Source organism: Vigna angularis, chromosome 10 (assembly GCF_016808095.1).
Source record: "Vigna angularis cultivar LongXiaoDou No.4 chromosome 10, ASM1680809v1, whole genome shotgun sequence".
NCBI classification, from domain to species: Eukaryota; Viridiplantae; Streptophyta; class Magnoliopsida; order Fabales; family Fabaceae; genus Vigna; species Vigna angularis.
This window is the reverse complement of record NC_068979.1, coordinates 21,779,665-21,798,321: the sequence shown is the minus strand read 5'-3', so window position 1 is coordinate 21,798,321 and position 18,657 is coordinate 21,779,665. Positions and strand designations below refer to the sequence as shown.

The following is an 18,657-nucleotide window of genomic DNA, read 5'->3' as shown; positions in this document are numbered from 1 at the left end:
TAAATGAGGAACAGAAAGATAAAGAAGAAGAAGTGGAAGAGTAGAAAGATAAAAATAAAAAAAATTGAAGAGAGCCAAAAAGGAAAACAGATTGTGAATCCTTTACCGTACCCAAAGACATATTCTAGAAAGGAAAAAGAAAGTCAATTTTCTAGATTTATGGCTCTCTTCAACAAGCTGGAAATTACAATTCCCTTTTCTGAAGCACTTCAACAGATGCCCTCTTATGCTAGATTCATGAAAGATCTGTTGACCAAGAAGAGAAAGTATATTGAGGAAGAAACAATAGAGGTGCAAGGGAATTATAGTGCCATCATCCAAAAACTTCTACCTCCAAAATTCAAAGATCCTGGAAGCTTTACTATTCCATGTACAATTGGAAAACTCCCTATTGGAAAAGCATTGATAGACTTAGGGGCAAGCATTAATTTGATGCCTTTGTCTATGTTAAAGAAAATAGGAGACATGGAAGTAAAACCAACAAGGATGACTCTACAATTAGCAGATAGGTCTTTAAAATACCCATATGGAGTTATTGAAGACGTACTGGTGAAAGTTGATAAGTTTACTTTTCCAGTAGATTTTGTTATTCTTGATATGGAGGAGGATACTGAAGTCCCCCTAATATTGGGTAGATCTTTCATGAAAACTGCTAGAGTCATAATTGATGTTGATGATGGTCATTTGAAGGTGAGGCTACATGATGAAACAGTAACCTTTAATGTTGTGGAGGCTATGCAACATCCAAAAGATAAAGGGAACTGTTTCAGAGTTGAAGTACTGGATGATGTAGTTGAGACTGTAAAAAATCAGATGTATGTGAAATCCCCTTTAGAGCGTGTATTGGTTGATGCTTGTGAAGAGCTTACTGTTGAAGAAGAATCTGAAGTGGAAGAGATTTCACAACATCTAGAAAAATTAAAAGAAGAGAATTCCACTGATGTGAGAGTGGAAAAATTGGAAAAGGCTGACTTGGATGATCAGGAAAAAATGGAATTAAAAGTGCTTCCTGATCATCTCAAGTATGTGTTTTTAGAAGAAAATTCGAAGAAGCCTGTGATCATAAGCAATTCTTTATCAAACAGTGAGGAGAAAAATTTAGTGAAAATCTTGAAAAAGAATAAAAAGGCAATAGGTTGGCACATCTCTGATTTGAAAGGCATAAGTCCAACCTACTGCATGCATAAGATCATGATGGAACATGATTATAAGCCCATAGCACAACCATAGAGAAGGTTGAATCCTATTTTGAAAGAGGTGGTGAGAAAGGAAGTGCTTAAATTGCTTGAAGCAGGAATGATTTATCCTATCTCAGATAGTGCTTGGGTGAGTCCTGTGCATGTTGTTCCTAAGAAAGGAGGTATGACTGTTGTTCAGAATGAGAAAAATGAATTAATTCCTACAAGAACAGTCACAGGGTGGAGAATGTGTATTGACTACCGAAAATTAAATCAATCCACCAGGAAAGATCATTTCCCTCTTCCTTTCATGGATCAAATGTTGGAAAGGCTAGCAGGACAAGCCTACTATTGTTTTCTGGATGGGTATTCAGGATATAATCAAATAGTAGTGAATCCAGAGGACCAAGAAAAGACCGCTTTTACTTGTCCCTTTGGTGTGTTCGCATACCGAAGGATGCCTTTTGGTCTCTGTAATGCTCCTACTACATTCCAACGTTGCATGCTAGCCATCTTTTCTGATTTGGTAGAGAATTGCATTGAAGTATTCATGGATGATTTCTCAGTTTTTGGAAAATCATATGATTTATGCCTAGAGAACCTGGATGTAGTTTTGAAGAGATGCATTGCCACGAACCTTGTTCTAAATTGGGAAAAATGTCACTTTATGGTTCGTGAGGGAATTGTCTTAGGACATAAGATCTCATCCAGGGGAATAGGTGTAGATCAAGCAAAAGTTGATGTGATTAAAAAGTTACCGCCTCCTATGAATGTCAAATGGGTAAGGAGCTTTCTTGGACATGTTGGTTTTTACAGGAGATTCATAAAAGATTTTTCCAAGATAGCTAAACCCCTTTGTAATCTGCTTGTGAAGGATACTCCTTTTGAATTTGATGGAGAGTGCCAGAAAGCTTTTGAAGTCTTGAAAGAGAAGTTGATATCAGCCCCTGTTGTAGTCGCACCAAACTGGACTCTAAATTTTGAGTTAATGTGCGATGCTAGTTGATGAGTCGATATTTTATTCACTTTACTTAGCTTATTGTACCGGATTTAATCAAGGAATTGTGCTTGAATGTATAGTATTATCCTGTTTTTCCTAATTGTGCTAAAATTGATCGGAAATTCTTATTTTAACTAATTTGAATTATCTGAGCTAATTATTTTACAAGGAAAATTTGGAAATACAATTTGGGACATTTGAAGGCTAAATGAAAAATGACAATTGAGCCAATTTCATCTTAATCATTTTAATTTTCGCTGGTTGCTGTTTGAATTTTGTGTCAACTTGTTTGTCTTCGTTCGAGTTCAATTCTTATCCTTTTTCCATGCAATTTTTTTTCATAGTTTTGTATGGATGTCTATTTTCATGTATAATTTTTACTTTGTTCAAATTCATTCTGTGTTGTTCCCAGTATTTTATTTACTGTCCTATGCCAGTGCAGTGCTTACTGTTTGAGTGTTCTAATATGTTTGCATTGTTTGCTTGTTGTTTGGTACTTGTGGTGGCTGGAATTGATCATTAGACAATGCATCTCATGGCTATAAGTGATTTAATTGTATGACTCTTTTGGTTGCAAGGGCACATTTAAGTTGAAATTGAATTGGAAACATAGACACATGGCTTGGACATCTCACGGCATTTACAAATGGAGAAGCAAGTAAAAAGTAACATCATGTAAGGTGATAATGTCACGGCTGAATTAAATTTCAGTAAAGGGTCCTATTATTAGTTTTGGTTGAAGAAAAATATGGAAATGAAGTGGGCACCACACGGCTTCTTATTTGCTGAAATATGAAAACACAAGGGGACCACCTATTCTTGAATGAGACAATTTGATTGAAAGCACATGTGGGATTGCAAAATGCAATAGGTTTCACGGCCATAAGAATTTATTTTGGCAAGCATCTAACACAAGGCCCCTGCACACATCATTTTGTCAAACATGGAACAAAATATATTTTGGAATGGATGTGGGAGGCCACGCAACTCTTGGACACAACACGTGAAGAAGATGCATGTCAGCAACACATACAAGCATATGGGGGATATTATTTTCTTTGGTGCAATTGGAAGACCAAAGGCTGCACACATTCACACTCGAAGAAGAATAACAAGCACTGCCACGTCCCAGAAATGCAGAGAGCTGCACACACATGGAGGGCCTGCCTTCACGCGAAGAATGGAAAGCACAAAGGAAGGTGTTCAACAGTTCCTTTGACTGCAATGTCCAGCTTGGAATTTAGGGAGATTACGGATGGAGGCCTAAACCAGCAACTCACGTCCAGCTTAGAGACCCGTGGAGGATGAGAAGAAGTCATCCAACGCAAGGCACCATACAAGAGCAGCAGTTTTGGTGTGCACAAGCAGAGAGGACAAGATAGCTGAGAACGGGAAGCAACATCCAGCAAGTTTGATGAGCAAGAAGCGGAGCTGGTCCAGTTTGGGAGACGCCCACGGTCTAGCAAGCAGCTACACCGTCCAGCTTCACCATGGCAGGAGAACTTCACAGTGGTGCAGTTCCAACAACCAGGAGCATCCAGAGCAAGGTGAGAACAACGGTCATTGAGAGTTGCTGTCCAGCCAAGAACACATGCACGTTGCAGCCATGACTTGACGCTTCCACGCGTTTTCAGCAGAAAAATATTTGCTCCAGCAGCGTGCTCAATGTCCAGCACTTGATGAGCAGCAACAACATCAGTTGGAGATGAAGCGGTGGTGAAGGAAATGGGAAGACAGCAGCCACCTTCAGAGGAGCTCACGGCTGGAGCAACAAGCAAAACCAACGTCCAGTAGATGCCAACCAACAAGTCCAGCCCTCCTTCACGGAAGAGAATGGGTAGCAATGAGGAAGAAACATTACCCAAAGAAGCTCTCGGATTTTCCCAGCAAGAGAAAAAGCCTTCATGCTCAGCTGCCGTTCGTTATTGGCTGTTGGAAGAGAAGAAGAAGGCTAATGTGGAGAGAAAGAAAGAATCATTTTGCTGGAAAATACAGCAGAGAGCTGTAAACAGCTGGGAAGAGATTCACAGTGATGAAGGTTGATACAGCAGCCACCGTTCATGGATTCTTTGGCTGGATGGAGAGCAGAAGCAAGCAAAGAAGCAGCTGGACTTCCAGGCGAGTAGCACGCTGCAGCTGGTGGTTTCACTTTGAGGAAGAGTTCGCCACAGCCAGGGAAGCAGAGAGCGTCCAGTCTAGCTGAGATGAAGAAGAAGCATACCGAGAGGGAGGCCTTCACGGTTCAGCAGAGGAGTCTTCACGTTCCCAGCCACGTCCAGGAGCATCACGGGTCCAGCAATTCAACAAAGAGAAGACTAGGTGGAGTGGCAATGTTCTCAGTCTCGGTGCAGAGCATGCAGAAGTTAAAAAATGGAAGGCCCCACCTTATTTTATTCGGCACATAATGGATAATGCAAGAAATGAATGGGAGACCAAGGTGGAACTGACAGAGGGAGATACACTCACTTCCAGTCTGCATTTGCACTTCCAGCCTGCATTTGCACTTCCAGCCATGGGAGAAAAGACCTCCAAGAATAAAAGGAGGAGTCCCGGTTGGAGGAGTCCCGGTTCTGCAGAGGGGTGGCACAGTCTGGGAGAGTTTTCCTCTCTTCCAGTAGCTCTCATTCCCGTAGTGTAGATTTCTGAAAATTTGTAGTGTAGGAAGTGCATTGTAAGAGAATAACGTTTTAGTGAAGGAGAGGGTCCCGTGGAGGAGGAAGCTCAGCAGCGGGTTGGGCATTGGACGGCTGGAACAGAGATGGAGAATGGCACGGGACAGAAGTGGCTGACACGGTTGAGAAACACTGCACGTTAGGTTCCTGTTTTAATTTCTTTATTGTAATAATTTCATGTACAATTTAAATTAAATGCAAAGTATGGTTTTAATTTATGTTGTTAAATTTCCTGATCAATTTATTGTTTCCGTTTTGTTGCTGTAATTTTAATTATGTAGCAATTTAATTCCTGTGTTGTTTACCTGTCAGTCTAATTTTTACCGTTGTTTGCACTGTATTGTTGAATATTGCACGTTAAATTATTAGCTGTAGTTTTGATCTAAATGTTTTGCCGCCGTAATGTTGATGTTGTTTTCAGATTTGAATTTTACTGTTTTATGTTTTTACTTTTTACTGTATTTTCATTTTTACTATTTTTTGTTTTTACTATTTTCTATATTTTATGTTTTCTGTATTTTGCTTTTACTGTTTTACTGATTTTGAATTTCTGTATTTACTGTTTTTACTGTTATTATTTACTGCTGTAATTTCATTTTTTTTGTTTTACTATTTTACTGTTTTTACTGTTTTCTGTATTTTCTATTTTACTGTATTTTCTATTTTACTGTTCCAGATTTAATTTTTACTGTTTCATGTTACTGTATTTTCGTTTTTACTGTTTTCTAAAATTTTCTGTTTTCACTGTTTTCTGTATTTACTGTTTTCTGTATTTTCTGTTTTTCTGTATTTTCGTTTTTACTGTTCAGATTTATTTTTGTTGTTTACTGTTGCTGTAAATTCGTTTTTACTGTAGTAATTTCGTTTTTACCGTTTTAATTTTGTTTTACTGTACTGAAGTTTGTTTCAACGTTTTTAATCCAGTCGTGTTTAAATTTCATCCGCAACCAAAAACAAACTTTCAAAACTCCCCCCAATTCGTAATTGACTTAAAACTGAACCGCACAATATTGGTCCTTGAGAGACGACCTAGGAGTCACTTCCTAGTATCTATACTGCATTATTTTGTTGTATCAAATTTGTATGCGGTGCGACCCGCGTACCACTAGTGATTATGCTATTGGGGCTGTTTTGGGGCAGAGACGTGGCAAGATTTTTCATGTTATTCATTATGCCAGCAAAGTTCTGAATGAGGCACAATTGAATTATGTTACCACTGAAAAGGAATTTTTGGCAATTGTATATGCTCTTGAAAAGTTTAGACCTTATTTGATAGGGTCTAAAGTTATCATATATACTGACCATTCAGCCATCAAATATTTACTGGCAAAATCCGACTCAAAGCCACATCTCATAAGATGGGTTTTATTGTTACAGGAATTTGAATTGGAAATCAAAGATAAGAAGGGGAGTGAGAACGTGATTGCTGATCATTTGTCTCGCCTTCTTAACTCTGAGGTGACTGATAAAGAGGGAGAAATAAAGGGAGAGTTCATTGATGAGCGTCTGATGCTCATACAACAGAGGCCATGGTTTGCAGATATGGCTAATTTTAAGGCTGCAGGAATTCTCCCTGATGATTTGACTTGGCAGCAGAAGAAGAAGTTTATTCATGATTCCAAAGACTATCTTTGGGATGATCCTTATCTCTTCAAACTGGGTGCTGACCACTTACTTAGGCGGTGTGTTACAGCAGAGGAAGCTGCTGGAATCCTATGGCATTGTCATAATTCGCCATATGGAGGTCACTTTAATGGAGAAAGGACCGCCGCCAAAGTGCTTCAATCTGGTTTCTTCTGGCCTACCTTGTTCAAAGATGCACATGCTCATGCTAGAGGGTGTGACAGATGCCAAAGAACAGGAAGCATATCAAAGAGACATGAGATGCCACTGTAGGCAATTTTAGAAGTTGAAATATTTGATTGTTGGGGAATGGACTTTATGGGACCACTACCTTTATGGCCTTCGTCTAAAATTAAATGTTTTAATTCACTCTTTGCAGGGATACACACTCTGTTTTTAAATCGAAGTATGCCATCTTTACTTAGAACGAACTCCTTAGCTTGATCGGTGTCCAACAACATGATCTTTTGCTGTAACTCTTGATCCATCGACTGCTCAACCTTCACTTGTTCTAAGAAGTCACTAGTGATTACTAAATGACTACACCATATGTGATCTGGGTTTAACTGCAACCCCAAGTTCATATCACGTAACTTTTCTAACAGTTCTAATTCCTTCACCATCATCGTTGTTATCTGAGCTTGTCTCCTACTCAATGCATCTGCCACCACAATGGCTTTTCCTGGGTGATATAAAAGCTCGAAGTCATAGTCCTTCATACATTCCATCCATCTTCTTTGTCGCATGTTCAATTCCTTTTGATCGAACAAATACTTTAGACTCTTATGGTCTCTAAAAACTTGGAAACTTGCCCCATAGAGGTAGTGTCTCCATGTCTTTAATGCAAATACTACTACTGCAAGTTCGATGTCATGCGTTGGGTAGTTCTTCTCATGCGCTTTTAGCTGCCTAGATGCATAAGCTACAGGTCTCTTTCCTTGCATTAGAACGCACCCCAATCCTTGATATGACGCATCGTAGTACACCTCAAAAGATTTGCTAGAGTCTGGAATGATTAATACTGGTGCTGACGTTAGTCGTTGCTTCATATTTTCAAAACTGGCTTCGCACTTGTCAGTCCACAGAAATGGTTGATCTTTACGAGTTAACTGAGTTAGAGGACCTACAATCTTGGAAAACCCTTCGACAAAACGTCGGTAATAACCGGCTAATCCTACAAAACTTCGTACTTCAGTTACAGTTTTCGGCCGCTCCCACTTTAGCACAGCTTCCACTTTTGCTGGATCCACTGAGATTCCTTGAGGAGAAATCACATGACCCAAAAATTGTACTTTCTCTATCCAGAACTCACACTTTGACAGTTTCCCATACAGTTGATGTTTTCTTAAAATTTCCAACGCCACCCTCAAGTGTTCTGCATGCTTTTCCTTATTCTCTGAATAGATAAGAATATCGTCTATAAATACTACCACGAACTTATCTAAACATGACCGAAATATTCTGTTCATGTAGTCCATAAAAATCGCTGGGGCATTCGTCACACCAAACGGCATTACCACGTACTCAAAGTGTCCATAGCGAGATCTGAAAGCCGTCTTTTGTACATCTTCCGTCTTGACAAGAATCTGATGGTACCCAGATCTGAGATCAATAACCGGCTAATCCTACAAAAATTATTTTTTATTCATCATTCTTATCTCTGAATGATTAATTCTACGTGGAGTGTTCTCTTCCACAATTTATTTTAATATATTTTATTTATTTTTTTTAACTATTCACTATTCACTATTTACTATTTACTATTTACTATTCACTATTCACTTTTCTTAAAAAAAATCCTAAATAAGTTATCAAAAATTTGAAGCTCTCCCTCTAGAATTACTATAACTTTATATCCAAAAATTTACATTTTTCTATCCATTAAAATTATTATTACTAATAAAATGTTAAAATTTACAATTATAAATATTTTTTTTTTATGGATCTTACATTTTAACTTACAAATATTTTCAAGGATCTTACATAAAGCATACTGGGCTTTAAAATTTCTTAACTTTGATGCTTCTTTGTGTGCAGGTAAAAGAAAGCTTCAATTGCAAGAGCTGGAGGAAATAAGGTTGACTGCCTATGATTCATCAAGAAAATATAAAGAAAAGATCAAGGTGTACCATGACAAAAAGCTTATCAAGAGAGATTTTCAACCTGGACAACAGGTATTGTTGTTTAATTCTAGATTCAAATTGTTTCCAGGTAAGTTGAAATCTAAATGGTCTGGTCCCTTTGTGATCAAGGCAGTCAAGCCTTATGGTGCTATTGAATTAATGGATCCAAATTCTGAGGATCCAAATCGAAGCTGGATTGTTAATGGCCAGAGATTGAAACCTTATTTGGGTGGTGAGGTTGAACGCCTCACCACAATTATTAAATTGTCTAAGCCATGAGATTCTGGGTCAAGCTAGTGACGTTAAAGAAGCGCTTGCTAGGAGGCACCCTAGCACATGTTTGTATATATGTATGTTTGTTGATTGTGTTTCTGTAATGGTTAAGTTTGAGTGTGGAGAGGAAATGCAGAGATGCTTGATAAATGAGTTCTGACGCTCTATTCGCACAACGCACAGCTTAGGTGCGCTATGCGACTAGATGATTTTATAAAGCAGTGATTTATTCGCACAGCGAATTTTATGCGCTTTGCGAGAGAGAAAAAGAAATTGTTTTGAGTGTTTTAATTCGCATAGCGATTACACTCGCTTTGCGATTTAAAGGTTTAATTTTTCTCTTTGCGGAAGTATTCGCATTGACTCGTTCAGTTATTTTTTTTAAAAAAAACCTACTTCTTCCCCATTTCATTTTACCACTCTTCATTTTACCCTAGCCACCATTCTCTTCCATCTCCGCACAGCGAACGCACTTGTGCCAATATCTTCATTGCCACCATTTTCCATTCTTGGCCGTGCTTTTGCTTTTTCAAGTATCTCTTCACTCTCTGATCTTGTTCACTAATCTTGGTCACTCTCCACAGGTTTCATTTTCTACTCTCCATTTGCTTCTTTGTTCTTAATGTTCATAGGCATATCATAGGGCTTATTGTTTACTGCTTTGTTCATCTCAAGCAAATTGTGCATATAGTTTTTCACCAAACTCTGATTTTGCTGATAGGATGAACATGCATTTGCTCTGTTAATGGGATCCTCTACACTGTCTCTCGCTAGGCGACAAATTCGCAAAGCGAATTAGAGGTCTGGTTTTCTGAACATGATATTCGCCTGGCGAGACAGTCGCCAAGCGAATTATAGGTTTTATTTTTGATATGCAATTCGCACAGCGACTCTGGTCGCATAGCGAATGGTCCATGAGTGAAGACACCTATTTCGCCTTTTTCGCATAGCGACACATTCGCATAGCGCACACCGGCGCATAGCGAATTCCATCTGCCAGTATATGTGTTTTGGGTCATTCACTTGCTCTGACCCATTTTCTACAATTGTTTGCACTGTCTATTAATTCTTGCAGATGGCACCTCCCAAGAGCACACAAGAAAAGAAGAGAAAGACCACCTGAGGGTCTTCTTCTAGATCCCAACCTTCAGAAACCCAAGAGGAGAACCTTGTCCTGAACTATGATCAGGACCGATTTATTTCCGAGACACATTCTGATAGGTTTCATCAGGTCATCATGGGCAGGGCATTATTACCTGAGAGGAGGGTTGAATTGAAACCTGGCGAGTATGACCATATCCAGGAAGAACTGGAGAAGAGAAGATGGAATTTTGTTTTAGCCAGCCTTCTAGATGAGATTGATGAAGTCTTGGTTAAAGAATTTTATGCAAATGCTTGGGAACCTGACCACTCTCAGCCTCACTCTAGAGTTTCAAAAGTGAGAGGCAAGCTAGTACACTATGATCGCAGATCACTGAACAGGATTCTGAATACACTGATGTTTCAGCCGTGCCCCCTAGGTGCTTTTATGTCTAGCTATCCTGATCATGACCTTACTGCCTCCACTTTATGCCTTCCTAGATATGGCTATCAGCTTGGCACTAGTGGGACACCAGTGAGAATATTAAGGAAACATTTGAATTCACTGGCCACTATGTGGAGTCTCTTCACCTTCACCAACATCTGTCCCAATTCTCATACTTCCGACATCAATCTGGAAAGGTCTTATATGGTATATGGAATTATGACTGGGATTGACATGGATGTGGGAGCTTATATCTCTCAGGAAATGGCACTGATAGCTGATAATGATACCTGTAAGCTTGGATTTCCTGCCCTGGTGACAGCATTGTGCAAGGCCAGTGGAGTACCTGGAGTCGCGGACATCACTCTGAAACTGCAACCTCCTCTCAACAAGAAATTCTTTGATAGGAATTGCACCAACAGGGGCGAGTTTTCTGCTATGAATGCCCCTCATCCCGTTCCCCCTCCACGCAGGAATGTTAGAGCTGCTAGACCACCTGTAGCGTCGTCTGTTCCTTCCCCTGATCTTTTTACTCGCTACATGCAGCAGAGTTTGGCTAGACAGGACGACATCCGCGACTGGTGCACTACTATGCGGCAGGGTCAGCTATCCTTACAGGATAGCATGTATAATTTGTCCTTGGGCATCCCTGATTTTCCTCCAGATTCACTGATGACTGGAGACCAGTTTGCAGTGCAGATTCCATGGCCTGAGGGCAGGCCAGAGTCCAGGTGGGGGAGTGCCTTTCCAGGAGCACCAGAGCCAGAGTTAGATGAGCAGGAGGACATGATGGCAGGTGATGGTCATGAGGAGGAAGAGGATCCAGATCCCAGATGGACACAGCAGAGTTATCATTCGTAGGAGAGCCAGTGGAGATCGAGATTAGATGGGTCTTGGTAGAGTGCTGATGGACATATGTTATTGATGTTTGTGTTATGTTATTTTTAGATGTTTCAGTTTAGATGTTATTATGGAACTCAGTTTATTTGTTGATGTTGGTTGTGGTTGTAATGACTTTGAGGTTTTGATTTAATGATTTGGCATTGTCTGATTACGTTATGTGATTCTTGAGGATGATGACATGTATGTTTGTGGTGGCTGTGCTTAAAATTTTTTATCTGTGTGTATGAATATGACCAGATCTGTAAGTGTTGAGAGCATATATTGATTGAGAGATATTGAGTTTTCTAGATATGGAATTGGTTTTTGCATGATTTTGATTCTACGTATATACACACACTTTTTGGTTAAGGATGAAAAAGGCCCTGTTTATTATTGATTATATAGATACTTGGCCAGATAGCCTACCTTTAGACACGGTGATACATTTGTGAACCCTTTTGAGCCTTGAAAAAAAAAATATTTCCTTCCACCTTGAGCCTATTAGATGATATCCTACCTTACACCTTAGAAGAGAACATGTGTCAGGCCTCAGAAAATAACGTGCGTAGTGGAGTCCACGTGGCAGCAGGAGAGTGCACCACCTCAGCAGTGTACATGGCCGACAGCAGTGCCCGACACCCACTGACGGAGCCAGCTGCCGGACGTCCTGGTGATTCAGCAGCGTCAGTGGAGCGCCCACTACCAGACTGTGAACGTGCGCTCGAAGTGGTGGAAAACACGTGGCAACCGTTGAGTGGACGTTCGTTCATCATGGGCAGTCTGGATTATGAAGTGGAAGACACGTGGCGACAGCAGAATGGACGTCCGGCCTGGTCAGTCAGAACCGGTAGTGGAAACTGGTAGTGGAGCACACGTGTCCGCCTGGGAATGGACGACCGTCCGGTATGGGCTGAAGTGCGAACGTGCGCTGGCAGAGTGGAAAGCAAAAGCTGAGAACTTCTGAAGTATTCCCCAACCTCTGCACGCACCACCATTTGCCATTTCTGAGAAACCTAAGTTCTCTCCTCCCTTCACGCATCTCTTTGCTTCATTTCTGAGAATTCCTTCTCTTCCCTTGCTCTCTGCATTCTCTCCTCCTTCTCTCTTCATTCTCTGCACTCTCTCTAGAAACCATTGTTTCATCTCCTCCAATTCTGGGATCCGGCAGCGTGGAAGGACGCACGACATCCAGGCCTTCCCGAGAGAGAGCGTTCGGCTAGTGAAGCTGAGAAGTTCTGAGTTTGGCCTTGGGGTTCGTCTGAATAGTGGATTAACGAGCGTTGGCGATAAGGATTTGAGTGGAGAGCGTCTGTGTGCGTCTGTGAACGTTCGTTCATTTCCGGGTAAGGGAAGCTTACTTAATTTAACTGTTTTGATGTATGTATGTGTGTGAACGTTCGTTATTTTACTGTATAAGGAAATGCATGATGGATGATATGAATGATGATATTAACGTTCGTTATTTCACTGTATGATGTTGCTGTGGTTGATTGCATGAACGTTCGTTATTTTGATTGTATTAAGCTGTTATGCTTGATTTATGTTGAACGTTCGTTTTTATGGAATGAGAATGATATATGACTGAGTTACATATTATGCATGAGATGTTGGATAAAATGAAATATATGAAATTTGAGAGTTTGGGTTGATATGAACGAATGAGATGATATGATTTTATGAGAAATGAACCTTCCATGAGACGTTGTACGTTCGTTCTGGACGGTCATTGACCGTTCAGTTTTCCTTAGAAATATGGTTGGAATGTTGATTCTGTCATTTGACTAAATCTGTGGTTGAGGACGAACGTCCTCACTGTTTGAGCGTTCGGTTTAGCACTGTTGAATCTTGTACGTTTGATAAACTTCTTTCTTTTTGTACTTGTATTTATATATCTAGCAGTGCATATTCCCGTTCCTATTACTTCTCCAAACTTCTCTTAGTTTACTTTCAAGATTTTCAATCTGAGTTATTGAACGTTCGGTCTTACACCTGACGTTCGCCCAGAATAACGTTCGGTCTTACACCGGACAATCGTATTGGAAGGCGTTCGGTCTTACACTGAACGTACGCTCAAAGTGGCGTTCGGTTTCATACTGAGCGATCGTCCTAATAGTGCTCGGTCTCCAACTGAGCGTTCGTCCTAATAGTTCTCGGTCTCCAACTGAGCGTTCGTCCTAATAGTGCTCGGTCTCCAACTGAGCGTTCGTCCTAATAGTGCTCGGTCTCCAACTGAGCGTTCGTCCTAATAGTGCTCGGTATTATTTTGAGCGCTCGTTCTCTTTTCCCACCAAATAGCGTTCGTCCAATGAACAGTACCATACTTGGCCATTTCTTGAACGTGAATGTTTATCTGTCGTTCGTACTTTAATACGAACGAGCGTTCTTTTAGTCTCGCTCACAGCGTTCATTCTCGTTTCTTTGAGAATGAACGTTCGATTTTTTATGTTTTCCCCATTAAGATGAAAATGATTATGGATTGATGAATAGTGAATGGTGAACAGTATCTGAGATGAAATGAAAGTTATTAATATTGAACGAGCGTTCCCGGTAGGAACGACTCTTGGAAATTATTGGAAATTGTCAAGTATGACTGTGGGAAGTTAATGTTGGCTGTTCGATCCTGATGTTCCGTGAGTGCTCGTTCTCAAGTAGAGGATGCACGTCATGCGTGGGAACGGCAGGAGGTCCTTAGTCCATAAGTTAACATGGGCGACGTAAGAACGGACTAACCTCGGGTGGCAGCTGATGAGGATGCCAGTTACCACACCACCCGGGTGCGTGAACGCCTGTAACTATGCAGATTTCATACAGTCCGGACAGTCAGTCGTGTTGAGTTTTATTTTGTACGTGCGTTAAATTATGTGATGTATGATGAATGCGTACGTTGATATGTATGTGTGAAATGAACTGTTTACTGGAATTTATATGTTGATGCATGAGTTAAATTACGTAAGCTTACCCTTTCGTTTTCCTTGTGTTGTCCTTTGTTCTTGTACGTCCGTCTTGTCATTGCAATGATCATCCGTGTGGATGTGAGCAGAGGGAGATGAGCGTTTGGAAGAGTTGCTAGAAGAAGAGAATCTGGTAGATGTGGAAGTGAAGACCGAGCAGTGAGACCGCTCGGCCAGTAGTGTATTTTGTTGAACTGAGTGGTCGTTCGACCACCTCTTGCTTTCGTTTAAGTTTAAATTCGACCGTTCGGTAATTGTTTCTGTAAACCGTTCGGTCAGCTTTCTTATACGTTCGGTTTATTCACTTGTAACTCTTGTGGAGACGTGCGGTTTTAAGCGCTCGTCATTATTGTTGAAGTTGCACTCAAGGACGTTCATCCTTGAGCGTTCGTTTGTTTCAAAATTTTAAACTTTTAGTGTAAAACTGTTTGAGATTATTATTAAATGTGATTTTTCTAAATTTATAGTTATGACTGTATTTTTGGGATGTCACATTAGTGGTATCAGAGCAGTTTTGTTCTTTTAAGGACATTGTAGGTTGTGAGTGCACCATGCATGTTTTGCTGTGTGCTCGACATTCGTCTATTGAGTAATATAGACTCTTTGAACTTATCTAACGATCATTTCCTCTACTTTCCAGAGAACCAATGGCACCTAGACTTCCTCCTCCTCCTCCACCACAGACCAATGAACATGATGTGCCCAATAACACGAGGCTGTTGGAATCTGTGATCGAGAAGCTACAAGAACAGAATGCTGTTCTGATGCAGCAGAACGCGACTAATTCACAAAATCTCGAAGCTGCTCGCGCCAATTCTGAAATGACTCAGAGGCAACTAATGGAAATTCTTGCAGCTACTAGGGGTACGCCGGGAGCATCTGCTTCAAATGCTACTCATCAAGCTGAGTGGACTTTGGAGAGCTTTTTGCAGCATCGCCCTACAAAGTTTGATGGGAAGTGCCCTCCTGACGGAGCTGATCAGTGGATAAGGGACATGGAACAGATCTATGATGCCAAGGAATGTCCGAACGATAGAAGACTGGCATTCACTGAGTATTTATTGACTGGGGAGGCCAGTCATTGGTGGTCGACTGCGAAGATGTTGCTAACAGAATCTCACAGCCCTATTTCCTGGAAAGTCTTCAAGGAAAAGTTTTATGAGGAGTATTTCCCGGATAGTGTTCGTTTCGGCAAAGAAGTGGAATTTCTCCAGTTGGTGCAAGGTAATATGTCTGTTTCTGAGTACACCAACAGGTTCAAACATCTGGTTCGTTTTCATACCCTGGCGACCAGTGAAGTGTGGCAGTGTAGGAAGTTTGAAAATGGGCTGAGAAGTGATCTGAAGGTACTGATATCCAGCCTGTGCATTAAGTCTTTTCCTGCCATGATTGAGAGAGCAAAAGTGTTAGAGAAAAATGTGGCTGAAGCAGAACGACAGAAAAAGCAACAACAGGCAACTAGAGGGTCGATCATGTCCAGGCCGAATCTGAATCGGAACAGGTTGCCGTATGCTCGTCCAGCACAACCATCAAATTCTCAGGCTATGGTTGTTGCCGGACAGTCTGGACAGCATGGATCAGTCAGATGTTTTAAGTGTGGAGGACCACACTACCGATCGTCGTGTCCTCTGTTGGAGGGAGCAAAATACTGCACTCGCTGTAGAAGAAACGGTCACATGGAGCACGAGTGTAATATGGGCGGACGAGCAGTAATGAGGCCACCAAATGCCGGAAGGATGCAACAGAATCGGGGTGGAAGAACACAAGCAGTTGGTCGTGTTTATGCGATAACGGGCGCGAAAGCTGCCAGTTCAGGTACGCTCGTCACTGGTACTTGCTTATTACATGGAATGCCTGTTTGTGTGTTGTATGATTCGGGGGCAACACACTTCTTCATTTCGAAGGCGTGTGTTGAGAAATTGGGATTAGCCGAACGCGAGATGCAGTTCGACTTGGTAGTATCAACCCCAGCAGCGGGTGAGGTTAGGACGTCTACTGTATGTGTTAAATGTCCTATAGAGGTTGAAGGACGTAATTATAAGGTAAACCTCATCTGCCTACCCCTAAAGGATTTGGAAGTGATCCTAGGAATGGATTGGTTGGCTGCCAATCGCATTCTCATTGACTGTGGTGCTAAGGAATTGGTGTTTCCGGACGAGTACGAAGTAGAGCTATCAGTAACGCTCGGTCAGCTAAAGGAAGACATTGTGGATGGTGCTAGTTGTTTTCTGATCATGACGCATTCGGACGAACGACTTGAAGGTTTGAATCATGAGCAATCGTCCAGTAAGTCGAGTGGAGAACGATCAGTCGTGGATGAATTCCCTGATGTATTTCCTGATGAAGTGCCTGGATTACCTCTTCCGCGCGAGGTGGAATTTACTATCGACCTAGTGTCGAATGCTGGACCCATCTCTATTGCACCTTATCGGATGTCGCCAGCAGAATTAGTGGAACTCAAGGAACAGATAGAAGAGTTAATGGATAAGCAGTTTATCAGACCAAGCGCATCACCTTGGGGAGCACCTGTACTCTTAGTGAAGAAGAAGGATGGCAGTTCTCGTCTCTGCATTGATTACAGGCAGTTAAACAAGCTGACTATCAAGAACAAGTATCTTTTGCCTCGGATTGACGACCTACTGGATCAATTACGTGGCGCGACCATATTTTCGAAGATTGATTTACGGTCGGGATACCATCAGATTCGGGTGAAGGAAGAAGACATCCAGAAGACAGCCTTCCAATCTCGTTATGGACACTACGAGTATGTAGTAATGCCATTCGGTGTGACAAACGCCCCAGCAATATTTATGGACTACATGAATCGTATCTTCAGGCCGTATCTAGACAAGTTTGTGGTGGTATTCATTGATGATATTTTGGTCTACTCCAAGAGCTATGAAGAACATGAGGATCATTTGAGGACTGTTCTGGGCGTACTAAGAGAAAAGGAGTTGTACGCCAAGTTCTCTAAATGTGAATTTTTGATGAAGGAAGTGCAGTTCTTGGGACACATAGTTTCAGCTGGAGGAATATCAGTGGATCCGGCAAAAGTAAGAGCAGTATTGGAGTGGGAGAGTCCACGTTCGGTAACTAAAGTTCGTAGCTTTGTGGGACTCGCGAGCTACTATAGACGGTTCATTGAAGGGTTTTCCAAGATAGTAGCTCCGTTGACTCAGCTGACCAGAAAAGATCAACCGTTCGCTTGGACCGATCGGTGTGAAGGAAGTTTCCAAGAATTGAAGAATAAGTTAACAAGCACCCCGGTATTGGTCATTCCTGACGCGGCTAAACCATTCGTGGTGTATTGTGACGCGTCTCATCAGGGTTTGGGTTGTGTACTCATGCAAGAAAAGAGGGTGGTTGCGTATGCTTCTCGGCAACTGAAGGTTCACGAGAAGAATTATCCAACTCACGACTTGGAATTAACAGCAGTCGTCTTTGCTTTGAAACTCTAGAGACACTACTTGTATGGTTCAACGTTCCAAGTATTCAGTGATCACAAGAGCCTCAAGTACCTGTTTGATCAGAAGGAGCTGAATATGAGACAGAGACGTTGGCTGGAGTTCTTGAAGGACTACGACTTTGAACTACTCTACCATCCGGGAAAAGCAAATGTGGTAGCAGATGCTTTAAGCAGAAAAGTTGTTCACGTCTCCTCCATGATGGTCCGAGAGTTGAGTTTGGTAGAAAGTTTTAGAGATCTAAGGTTACAGTTTGACTTGCAACCGAATGTTATCAAATGCTGTACTCTTAGAATCTCTAGTGACGTATTCGACCGGATCAGAGTGAAGCAGCGAGAAGATGAAGAGTTGGTGAAGATCTTAAGCGTACTCGGTACAGATCAAGCAAAACACTTTAACACTGGAACTGATGGTATGTTACGCTACATGGATAGAACGTGCATTCCGAATGATGGCGAGTTGAAAAGAATCATTCTTGAGGAAGGACATCACAGCCGTCTTAGCATACACCCTGGTATGACTAAGATGTATCAAGACCTCAGGAGCTCATTCTGGTGGCCAGGAATGAAGAGTGATGTTGCACGTTTTGTGGCATCTTGTTTAACGTGCCAACGAGCCAAGGCTGAACATCAGAGACCTGGCAGTCTACTTCAGCAGTTAGAGATTCCAGAATGGAAGTGGGACAACATTGCGATGGATTTCGTGACTCACCTGCCTCGAACGGTCAGGAATCATGATTCTGTATGGGTAATTGTGGATCGACTGACGAAGAGTGCTCATTTCCTAGCAGTCAATCTGAAGATGTCAATGACAAACCTGGCTAAGCTTTATATCCAAGAAATTGTTCGCCTACATGGAGTTCCATCCAGCATTGTTTCAGACCGAGACACGAGGTTTACTTCTCAGTTCTGGCGATCATTACAAAGTGAGCTCGGTAGTAAACTTCAAATGAGTTCGGCCTATCAT

General features: G+C 41.5%; 1 protein-coding gene across 1 annotated transcript; it reads left to right on the top strand.

The window, feature by feature from the left end:
* The first annotated feature begins 14,874 nt into the window (after positions 1 to 14,874).
* Positions 14,875 to 17,685, top strand: LOC128194436 (uncharacterized). Its single transcript, XM_052870040.1, has 2 exons — positions 14,875 to 16,042; positions 16,247 to 17,685. Exons 1-2 carry the CDS (start codon positions 14,875 to 14,877, stop codon positions 17,683 to 17,685), a joined length of 2,607 nt encoding a protein of 868 aa, XP_052726000.1.
* Positions 17,686 to 18,657: the final 972 nt, after the last annotated feature.

Excerpts from the sequence above, each read along its gene's own strand:
- LOC128194436 (XM_052870040.1), top strand. The coding sequence starts at position 14,875 with ATGGCACCTAGACTTCCTCCTCCTCCTCCACCACAGACCAATGAACAT. Across the intron at positions 16,043-16,246 it reads CGCGAAAGCTGCCAGTTCAG|AGGTTGAAGGACGTAATTAT; the intron begins GTACGCTCGTCA and ends AATGTCCTATAG.